Source organism: Falco punctatus (genome assembly GCF_963210335.1).
Source record: "Falco punctatus genome assembly, chromosome: Z".
NCBI classification, from domain to species: Eukaryota; Metazoa; Chordata; class Aves; order Falconiformes; family Falconidae; genus Falco; species Falco punctatus.
The window spans coordinates 11535988-11546795 of record NC_137586.1 but is presented as its reverse complement, the minus strand read 5'-3'; the positions used below and the strand labels follow the sequence as shown (position 1 = coordinate 11546795).

Below are 10808 nucleotides of genomic sequence, written 5' to 3'. Positions count from 1 at the left end.
CCACCCAGCAGGAGAGGCAGGCTGGGGAAAGAGACGGGGGTATGAAAACCACTTCCCTTCAAGCTGGGAGTGATGGGACTGAGGCTGCTCCTCCACAGTGCCAGGCAGAGAAAAACACTCTCTGCTTCTGAGTGATTTATAAAAAGTAGGGCAGCAGAAGAGTAGCTTTGGAGAAACTGAAGAGCAGCTGAGCTGCAGCTACGGCAAGAAGCACTGGCAGGTCAAGCCCAGGCTGCAGGGCTCTGTGTCCTCCTTCTGAGCCCTGCATCATGTCCACCCCTGCTGCCACCCACTCCCATGTCACTGGGACAGAGATAGAGGTGGCTTCTGGAGAGGTAGCTGAGACTGGGAACTCACCTTTGCTAGGAGGAATGACATCTTCTTCACCCCAGCATACTTACATCAGCCGGCAGGTAAGTAGATGGAGTACGAAGCCCTTGCCAGCCTTCATGGAAAAAGCCTGCCCCTGAGGGCAAGACACCAGTTTAAAGCATCAACATACACAGACTTACACTGTGATGACTTCAGCTCCTCCCCTTGTTACAAGGTATGAGACAATGAGAGACAAGAGGTATATTTAGCTAACACAATTTAGCCAACAATTGTGCATATTCACAGTCAAGTTAGGAAAAATAACCACTGAAGCTGCCTTAGAGATCAACAGAGAGAATGAGGCTGTCAGAAAAGCAAGTGCAGTCTAGCCAAGGCAGGAAGCACCTGTGCTACTGTACAGGCACTGATGACAAGAGCATCATACAAAAAAAATTCTGGTCACCCGCACTTAAAAATTATAAACTCAAATGAACAGGTGCAGAAAGGGCCTGGGGGAAACACAGAACTTACCAAACGAAAAGAAACTTAAGACCCTGGCTTGTTTAGCCAAGCCAAATGTAGGCAGAGAGCAGATAGGATTGCTCTCTAAATATATCACAGGAGACAAACAAAACTGCTGAAGCAAAAGGATAATGCTGGCACAACAACAAGAGAATAAATGCACTGTGAATGCATTTAGGTTGAAAATTGAGGGTGGGGGGTGGGGTGGTGTCAATCATCAGAACAAAAAGCTTTCCAGCTGCAATGGCAGATTCTGATTTTAGGTTTTTATCAGTGGTCTGATGGGGTTATAGGACACAGCGCTCACAGATTGCCAGGAGGTCCCTTATGCTCCTGTTTTTTGTTCCAGCTAGTAATTAGCATAGGACATTATTCAGACGGCTCCCTTCTTCCAACAGACTTTGTTGAGGATCACTCCAGTTGGAGAACCTAGGGTAAGCATGCAGTGCTCCTCTGCCCTCTCATTCTGTAAAACCTCTTCACCAGTAATGACTTCCAGGGTACAGGTCAGTGGAAGAGAGTTGTATGGCTGCACATGGATAAAGCGAGAGCATGAGAGCAGGAATGCGGGTGTTGCAGTTAGCAACGTAAAACAAAAGTTGAGGTGCCTCCGCCCAAAGGCACCTGATGCCCCACGCTATTAGTGGGAAAGGCTGCTCTGTGCCCACCTTGTTGGATTCAGGGGAGAGATGCTCTAAGCCCTTCTCTGCTACAGTGTAAGAAAAGTAACCGTATCACCACTGGTTATCAGTAAAGCATCATTCTTCATCCTGAAATTGCTCCCCAGTGTGCTACAGCACAACACAATGCTCAAACCATGGACCTTTACATTATGGAATATGTATGATGGCAGAAGGGTGGGGGAGGGAACAGCCCAAACCAAAATGCATTTCAGGGGTTAATTTTTTGTACATCTATCAAATACAAGAGCTTCATAAAAGACTAAATTACCTTCTTCAGACATTGCACAACCGGTGATACCAGGTCTGACACCCGCCCCCCCACCCCCCCGCGCTGGACCGAACAGAGCACCGCGCACACGAGAAATACCGACACCCACCCCCGCCCGGCAGCTGCCCCCCCGCCCCCCGCTCCCGGACAAGCCCCCCTCCCTCGGGCCGCCCCCGCCGCCCCGCCGCCCCTTACCGGCCGCCCGCACCGCTCCGCTGTTTACCGCCGGGCGGCGGGGCGGGATCTCGGCGCTGCCCGCCTCCACCGGGCCCGCCCGGGAGTCGGCGTCCTCCGCCTGAGAGTGCTTGACGTTTCTTCTAAGTTTCCTCTAGAAACATCCTTGATAGGATGCAAAGCTTGGGAATTCGATGGTTCCCCAAAACCAGAATACTGCATGGAAAGCGCTATCACCTCAGATCCATCCTCCTGCTTTAAGAGGTCCAGGAATAACATACACATCTGGTTATAAATGCCTTTCATCAATTAGCAGAGCGGCAAGGAATCAATCATCCCAATATTCTCTCTTTATTAAAAAAAAAATTACAAAATCAGGAGCGATGTAGGACAGACATCACTGCCAGCTGATGTGTTTCAAACGCTGATCTTGTCAAACCACTGAAATATTTGTATCTGGCGCAAGCTCACCAACAGCTCTATTATCCCCTGCACGTCCTATATAGAGCACTTGCAAATCCCCTTCAGCCAGAAGGTGAGTGCTTTGCATGTAAACCTAAGAGAAGAGTGACACAGTCTCCGAGTTGCCTTGCCCTGTCAGCAAAAGGTCTGCTGCCTCTGCTGCTCTGCATTATATTCTGCTGCATTACACGCTAGGAACAGCTTTGCTAGGGCTCTCAGTCCACAGACCAGTCTGGGTATTGTGGGGCTGTCTGCTTACTTGCATAAATTCTCCTTTTCCCTCTAGCCCCGGGGAGGCTGACTGTGAAAGACATAATCCTCATCAGAAAGCCATGATTGTCTCTGCAAAATGAGTGGTAAATCAGAGGGCGGTGACAAGCACTATCTATCACACCAGTTTCCTCAGTCAGGGTGCAGGCTCTCATTTTACTTGGGTATCTCCTTGCAGGGGAGATCACTGGATTAGAATTTGCTCTTTCCCTAGCAAGCACCTCCAGGCCACTGAAGTCTGGATCCAGTCCCAGCCCTAGTTTTGCACTGACTGTACTGAAATTCTATACTACAGTTTGTAACATGCTGCCCGAAGCAGCAGGTGCAACAGGCTGGTTTTTTTCTGGGCTGAGTTCAACCCAGGGAGATGAAACCTTCTATTAGAGCTTAAACAACCTTACACAGTAACTGCTGAAACTGGGACCACAGGCAGCAAGGTGCTATATGCAGACCGGATGAAGGGATTCAAAACAGAGAGCTCCAAATAAATACCAGATGGTTGCTGTGCGAAAAAATCCGATTCAAAACAAGGAAGGATCTAAATTTGTATAAAAGAGCCAAACCCCCCCCCCCCCAACCAACCAACCAGCCAACACTGCTTCATCCCCTGCACAAAAAAAGCTCCATTTAGACAGCTCAGCAGTGCTGGCAGGACAGAATTTCACGCTGCCACACTGGCCTTCCACCCAGTAACCCCACTGATTATGGAGCTGGGGTAACAAAACAGTGAGCAAATCCCAGTCCCTCAAGATCACCATGTCTTTGGCTGTGTCTGTGCATCTTAGGTCCCTCTGCTGGCAGGCAGACTGATAGGATTTTCAGTTCTCTGCAAGTCATGATTGACAGGTGAACCGTTCCCAAATAAAATACTAGCCAGCACAGAGAAACAGCGTGGAGCCTCCTGAGCCCTCGCTGAGTTCCTTTGAAACTTGACCACAGCACTCGTCAGGGAGGGTGCGGGAGCCACCAGGTCATGCTTTATCCCTCACACTGAGCGACAGCACTGGTGGAGTGAAGGGCAGGACACCCTGCACTCGCTGTGACATAGCATCTCTGCCTCTGATAACTGCCTGTGTGATATCCATCAAGTCAGATGTGCCTGTGCCTCGGCCTGTTATGGTGGGAGAGACACCTGGTGCTGGCACGTGAGCTCACGTGAGCCCTAACCATGACACAGGCTTCTCAGGGCCAGATTTTATGGCTTGATCCATAAGGGAGCCTGAGCTGCTTCTGCCCTTATAAGTCTAAATTAAATGGCTGGCTACAAAACCTGTGAGGGCTCTGAAGACAATGATCGTTTACAAGAACAGATTTGCAATGCAGATAAAACAGGGCAGGCTGATGCATGTCAAGTCCTTGTCCCTTGACCAAGTAAGGTTTTCTCTGAACTTGCAGCACTTCCCGACTGCAGATGCCGGAAGAGGGTGGTGTTTGGGCACTGGCCATCTCTTGAGAAACTGGATTAACTGTTAGTGTGAAAGGAAGTTATTTCCAACTCATGCCTTCCAAAGTGCCTGTGTACAGTCAAAAGGCTACAGAATTACACATATTACAAAGATTGGGGGTTTGGGGGTTGTGTGGCTGGACCTAAGGCACAACTGGGGTCAATACTGTCACCCCAGCAATATGGCCCAGAGTAGATTCATGACAGAAACAAAGGCACGTGAGTGAGAAAGACATCACCAATTCAGCCTTTTCCTCAGCCTGGATGTCTCTTTGCTCTGAGGTATGTTGTTAAAGGGAGACACCCCCCCCCCCCCCCCCAAAACCAGCATTATGAACAATTTCGGGGAGCAAAGATGCCTCCTGCAGCATGTTCTCTCTTGTTCCAGGGAGGCCTTCTGGGATACCATACAACAGCTCTAATTCACCCTGCCTGCCTTCGGCAGCAGCAGCACACATCTTTGGAAGAGATGTTGGAGTCAGAGGGTGCCTGTGGGTGAAAAGAAAGGCCCAGCTCCTTGATTTCGTATCCTGGAGGGCAGAGCTCTGGGCAGCCACTGGCTCATTGCTTTGTAGAGAGCACAGCCTCCTCTGATGACAGACCTTTGCTTTGCTTTGCTTTGTTGTTTTTTGGGGGGTTTTGGTTTGGTTTGGTTTTGGTTTGGTTTTTTTGGTATTGGTTTGTGTTGTTTTTTTTTTTGTTTGTTTTTTTTTTACTACAGTCCTTTGTGTTTATATTTCTCACTATTTGGTGAAAATGTTCCTGTTGTGGCAAAAGGTGATTTTGGCCTCATGTTTCTCCCAGACATAATGAGTGCTCCAAAGCCATGCTGATGGGAGAAGGCATAGCCGGAGCGGCGGGTGCTGGTCCGACGCAGTCGTCTCTTCGGTGAGGGTGGAGGTGGTCGCTTCTTGGCTTCTTTGATCTTGAGCAAGACCTGAAATCAGAAAATAAGATGGAAAAAGTAGGAAGTGCATCATTATTCACAAGCACAGTAAAGGAGGAGTAAAGAAAGGGAAACAGAAGCAGAGGTCCAAAGCCAAAAATGATTGACAAAACAGGAGGGTGGCAGGAGGGGTTGCAAAGCAGGAATTGAACTGGCAGAACAGGATGACAGCTTGGTAAAAGGAAAAGGCAGTCTTTTTCTAAAAGTCATTAATGGAAGTGTCATCTGTAAGTCATGGGAGGGGATGATTTCAGTGCATTGTTTCTCACATCTCTGTGATGCCTCAGTTGGGGTATTACTGCAGCTTTTTTAGGCAGTTTGGTCAAATAACCCAAAATGTGGAAGTCATTACACATTTGTAGCCAAAAGTCCAGAAAACAAACAAGGAAACATATAAGAAGTGGCTTACTTTATCTAGAAAGAAGACTACTAAACATGATCTCTGATACATGGAAACTTTTTATGGTGAACAATGATCAATAGATTCTCATACTCTTTGGCAGAAGAGAGAGAAATAATGCATTTTATTTGCAGGTAGTGGGCTCTCTGCTTTCACATGGCCACCGAGATCATCTGCAGACAAGCATCCTTTCAGAAAGGGGCTGTCAAAAGCAGAAGGTCAGCTGTGACTGCCAGCAGCTCAGCAGAATCCCCAGCCACTGGATCCCTGTGCTTCTTGCTTGGGACAATGGCAACTGTAGGTACTTGGCCTCTCTAGATCTCAGCTCTGCATTTAAGTCCCTCTCATACTGTCAGGTGGGGATCTCCATACAGCACTCCTCTCCGGTGGCAATTCACTTCCCAGAGGACGTAGAAAAGTAAAGTAATTCTGCACTAGAGAGAGATGCTCAACCCAAGTGCTGAGGCTGGGATTCTGGGTGACGGATGTGTTGGGCTTGTACTCAACTGAAGGGTACGCTCAGCCCATTCTTACACATCTGAACAGCCTCTTAGCTGTGCCCTGAGGACCTCCCTACTGAGCAGTCTTCTCTAGCACCCACCTACCCACTCTGCAAGGGCTGAGAATTCCTTTTCACTGGTTTCCCACAGTCCTGGAGCACCTCGGGAGCCTCACAGACACCCCGAGGATGAGGAGCACGGAGGTGCCTGCCCCCGGAGCTGTGCTCAGAGGCAGGCGTTTGTGGCAGCTCAGCGCAGAAAGAGGAAAGCAGCACCAGGTGGCAGCAGCATTTAGCAAATGCTCTTGTCTGAAAGTGAGCCCGGGAGCTGCGTTTATGCCGATAATCTTGAGGGGTCCGTTAGCTACAGCGAGTTGCGTGCCTCTCTACCCACTCCATCTCTCCCAGCCTCTCCTCGCCACAGTGGCCTCATCTTCATATTCCTGGGGATGGCCGGACAGCTTTTTTTCAGAGGGGGCATATAACCATTGGCTACAAAATCAAGTAAAATCTTAAGTAAAAAACCTCCCGAGTATGCCTGGGTGGAGGGTGAAGGGCTGTGGTCTGCCAGGCTAAAAACCGTATGGCAGCAGGGCAGGGAGAACGTACCAATCCTTTGCTACTGAGCCACAGCACTTAAACCCCACACCTAAAAATAGAACAGCTTCCTTGCTGCAGTGCAATTCTATCCACATCTAAATAATCTCAACCTTGATCCCAGCTGCAGATGAAGTGTGCCAACCCCCAGGTTCAATCCTCCTTCTCAAGCGACTAGGGGACAGATGGATGGCAGCACTTCCACCTACAGGGACACACACCCTGAGCAACGCCAAGCCCATGCAATAGGGCTCCACAGCAAGCTGAGGTGGTAGCAAGCAGGATTTCTGGTTTGATAAAGTATCTCCTTACTTTATCACTGGGAGTTGGCTTTAACTGAGCCTTCAGGAATCGAAAGCCAACTACAGGCAGCACACAGAGGGCGATGCTGAGGAAGATTGCTAGCCACACGTTTGGTTGGCTGAGGGTGTTTCTAGCTGTACCTGAAAAACAAAAGCATGATTAAAACTGCAACAGCAGCACCTCTCACCATCATTCACCTGAATCTTTCACTCTGTGATTCCAAAGCACTTGTCAAACAGAAGAAAATATAAAGCAGACACCATCTCCTACAGTGAAATCAACTTGCTGTAGAAAGGACAGCAACACCAATATCACTGAGATGAACAAAGAAAAATGCAATGTCCAGGCACAACAGCAGCAACAACTCGGAGAGAAGGATATCAGAGTGAATGCTTCATCTCTTTACAGAGTCATGTCCCTGCAAAGTATTGGCATAAATGTTCAGGAGACCTCTTCAGCAGCAGTCCAGCCCTCTCACCTTTTGCCAGGACTCTAGTGGAAAAGAAGGAATACTATTTTCTTATTTTCCAGCACCATTTCCTGAGGCACATGGAGTACTGACTCCAACTGCCCAGCAGATGACAGCCCTTTACGAGAGGAGCATGTGTTGCTCTGGTGTCTGCATAGACAGGGTAGCCTGATTCGTGCATTGGCAGAGCAACTGCCATGTGCTGGCGTGACACTGCCACCTTCTTTGAAACCAAAGTGTTCACTACTGGCTTCTCCAAAACTGAAGGAATGTAAGATAGAACAAACAATCTGCAAAACCCTCATTACAGGGCTTAATGATGTTTTTGTTGGCAGTAAAGTTGCTGAATGTTTTCAGTTAGCCAAATTCTGCTGTAATACAACTCCACTGAAATTAAAGTAAACAAGTTGTCTGAGTTCAAACTAGAAACACTTCCCTTAATTTTTTTTTTTCAGACCGAGACCTTATTAAGTGGCTCCTAGCTTTATGGCTAATTTGACCTGCTTAGTACCAACAGAGCAGCAGATAGAGATGTCCCTGACAAGTAAGTTACTACCTGTCTTTGGAAACTGAGCAGGCGCTGTCTTCTTTCACTCAGCATTTTTGATGCTAAAAGCTGCCTTACAGTGTATGTGACCATTTGCTAGGAAAACGTGTTGCAACAACTGACCTGCATCTCAGGAGTTTCTAAAATGGCCAAGCACCTTGCTATTGCAGTGAAGATGGGCTTAACAATTCATCCAGAAATGCAGGCACTGATTAATACATCAGTCTGAGACTTGAAACAAAAAGCATTTGGATTTCAGAAGCAGAGTCTTAAAGCAATGCTATATCGATATTGGCTATGGATGCACAGAGCTATTGAAAACACCTGAATTAACTTTGCTAAGCTTTCAACTTCCCTCCAGTCAAAGTCTAAGGAGATGGACTCATTTTTATGTTATCCTTCACTGTTCGCACGTGTTCAGAAATCCGCTATGTAGAGTAACTCCAAAGACTTGGTCATCCCTGGAATTCTTTTTGTTGGGAATTTGCCATTTAACCTAGCTGAAGGCTCACCATAGTCACATGGCATTTTTCTCATGTCTAACTGGATTTTGTACTTCTATGCTTTCCTATACCGATGTGTTAATTTATTTACAAAGGGACATGCATCCCTCTGCAAACAAAATGCTCCTAGACATCTGTAAGGACTGGATACTTGGAAACAGAATATGAAAGAGCAGCAGAAAGCATTCCAGCTAGCTCAGTCCATTTATTCAAAGGACCATTCTTTTGGCTACCTGTGAATGTGCATTATTAGGCAAGGAAGTGAACCTGGCACACTTTCACCTGGGTGGATGGGATTCAAAATAAGCATTCCCAGATGCCCTCAGAAATACCCTAGCATTTCTTGTAGAAAATATAGTCTGTTATTACCTCTAGAGAGGCAATAACATGTACTAGAAATACATTTAAGTCCTGCAGTATGCCCATTTTGAGTGCAATCCAGATTTGTCCTGGGGCTTACCAATGAAGGGAAAGGAGGCTGTGAAGATCAGGTACATGCCATCACTATACATGGTGAAGGTGATAGCAAAGTAAACAGAAAGGCTGCCCCAGATGAAGAACTGGTTCACAACCGTCCAGTAAGAGGTGTCCAAGCCAATCTGAAAGAATGGAGCAATACAGCTGTTGTCAGTGCCTTAATTATTTAGCAGATCTGTGCTGAACACAGCTTGGTACCCCTGCCCCTGAGGCCATTATTCATTCAAGTCTCCAGAAGCAACAAGCCACAGAGCAGGATGCTGGGAGACCATGCAAGGCCAGCATTGACCAGTGGCCAGTACTGGAGACAGAATGCTAAGTTAAAATGAGCCATGCTTATGTCCCCACCCCCAAGCTGTGTTCTAGCACTGAAAGTTAGGGGAAAGAGCCTACAAGACCTCAGACAGCAGAAAACATTATCTAGGGAGGTGTGATTGGTTTTCTTTTAAGAAATTTCTCTCACCTGGCTAGTACCATCTGAATTTTGTACCACCCAAGTCTTGGCTATTTCTTCCAGCAAGTGCAGGCCTGGCATCAAGCATGGGACCTGGCTAAAGGGACAGGCCCATAATGGACACCCTATATGCAACTTCCTGATAGCAGACAGATAGTCCTGTGCTTCAAACCCTTCCCATAAAACTGCAACGAGTCGTCCTCTATTCACAGCCTTAACTGTTTTGTCTGCTATGACTGCAATCTTCCCAAGACAAGAACAGCTTTTCTGTCACCCTGATCTTTCATAATATACAAATCTGTTGTTCTGTTGAACCGGGGAAAGTAATCTGGTATCAAGAGACTTTTTTTTTTTTTTTTTTTCCCCCAAGAATACAAGATACAGCAGAAAATACAGTGCTATCAAGATCCCAAGTGGCCCTCCAGACGCTGTCTTCATAAAACAATGACTAATTCTGAAAAATATTACCTGGGATGCCTTACCTGTACAGACACCACAATCAGTAAGCAGGTCTGGGCCATCAGTGCAAAGGACTGGTAGTCAGCCACGGCCTTCCCATCGCTTCTTATGGTATTGTACATGGCCCCGTAGGGGATGAAGAAGAGAATGAGAGAACTGTAGATCCCTTGCAACATGCACGTGACAAACACCATTTTGTTAAAATAGAGGTTTTGCTGGCCAGGCACATATAGCTGAGGAAACAGCATGCTCCAACGATCATCCACATCCTGAAAGTAGAGAGGAGGTGGTCAGATTTTCTGGCAGCTGTCCAACTGACCACACAAGATGACTCAGTGTTGCCATGTCCCTGCGACATGCATCTCCATGAGAAAAGGCTTAGTGCACAATTCACTCAATTGTGCTGACTAGCATGCCACATCCCAGGGTCACCTGGAAATATTTTCCGTGTTGAATTTCATGGAATTCAACCGGGTTGAATTTTCTTGTGTGGAGAAAACTGACAGGTGCTGCAAGGAAAATGAAGGGATGCTTCATCTTAAGCAGACTGCATGGTCTGCTCTCCAGAGACTTGCCTGGAAGCTAAGGGATAGAAAATACCTCCCCTGGGGCCACACACAGGCAAGGGTACGTGACTTGGACCCCTTAAGTGTCCAGAGCTGAACACTGTGAACCACTGCAGAGTAACAAGTTCCTAGTTACTTAACTTGTAAAAGGCATATATGAGCAGCTTTGTTGCTTCTATGTCTTGCCAAACAGCAATAACAGGGTAGAAATGTGTATGTTAAATTACTGCAGAAAGATTTCCACTAAGAAAGGGTGAACCTGGAAAACCTGGCTTCAGAGATCTAGCTCATTCATTGTTTTGTGTCATCGTTAAAATGTCACTTGTCAGGCTTCAAGAACAAGTTACTACTGCTTCAAGTATGATGTTACTACTTCAGGAGAGTGTTGCAATGGCAGTTTTTACTGTAGTCAATATCCTAACCTGAAAGTCTGCTCATACACTGAAAACCACA

General features: G+C 47.0%; 2 protein-coding genes across 12 annotated transcripts in view; both read right to left on the bottom strand.

The window, feature by feature from the left end:
• The window catches only part of RUSC2 (RUN and SH3 domain containing 2), a 62874-nt gene extending 60727 nt beyond the window's left edge, over positions 1–2147 (bottom strand). For 7 of the 10 annotated variants that reach the window (XM_080371422.1, XM_080371414.1, XM_080371418.1 and 4 more), the window contains exon 1: positions 358–1814. The gene's annotated coding sequence lies outside the window, so the exon portion shown is untranslated. Of the gene's footprint in view, positions 1–357; positions 1816–1980 lie in introns of those variants that run through there. The other 3 variants (XM_080371421.1, XM_080371426.1, XM_080371416.1) reach the window with 2 other exon arrangements.
• Positions 2148–2289: 142 nt separating this feature from the next.
• LOC308056296 (phospholipid-transporting ATPase ID-like) overlaps positions 2290–10808 on the bottom strand; it is an 83121-nt gene continuing 74602 nt past the window's right edge. For both annotated transcript variants that reach the window (XM_080371433.1, XM_080371432.1), the window contains exons 25-28: positions 9813–10058; positions 8860–8998; positions 6890–7020; positions 2290–5072 (exon numbers count right to left, since the gene is read on the bottom strand). In XM_080371433.1, the coding sequence (XP_080227559.1) occupies positions 4851–5072; positions 6890–7020; positions 8860–8998; positions 9813–10058 (738 nt within the window). In that variant the 3' untranslated portion in view covers positions 2290–4850. The remainder of the gene's footprint in view (positions 5073–6889; positions 7021–8859; positions 8999–9812; positions 10059–10808) is intronic.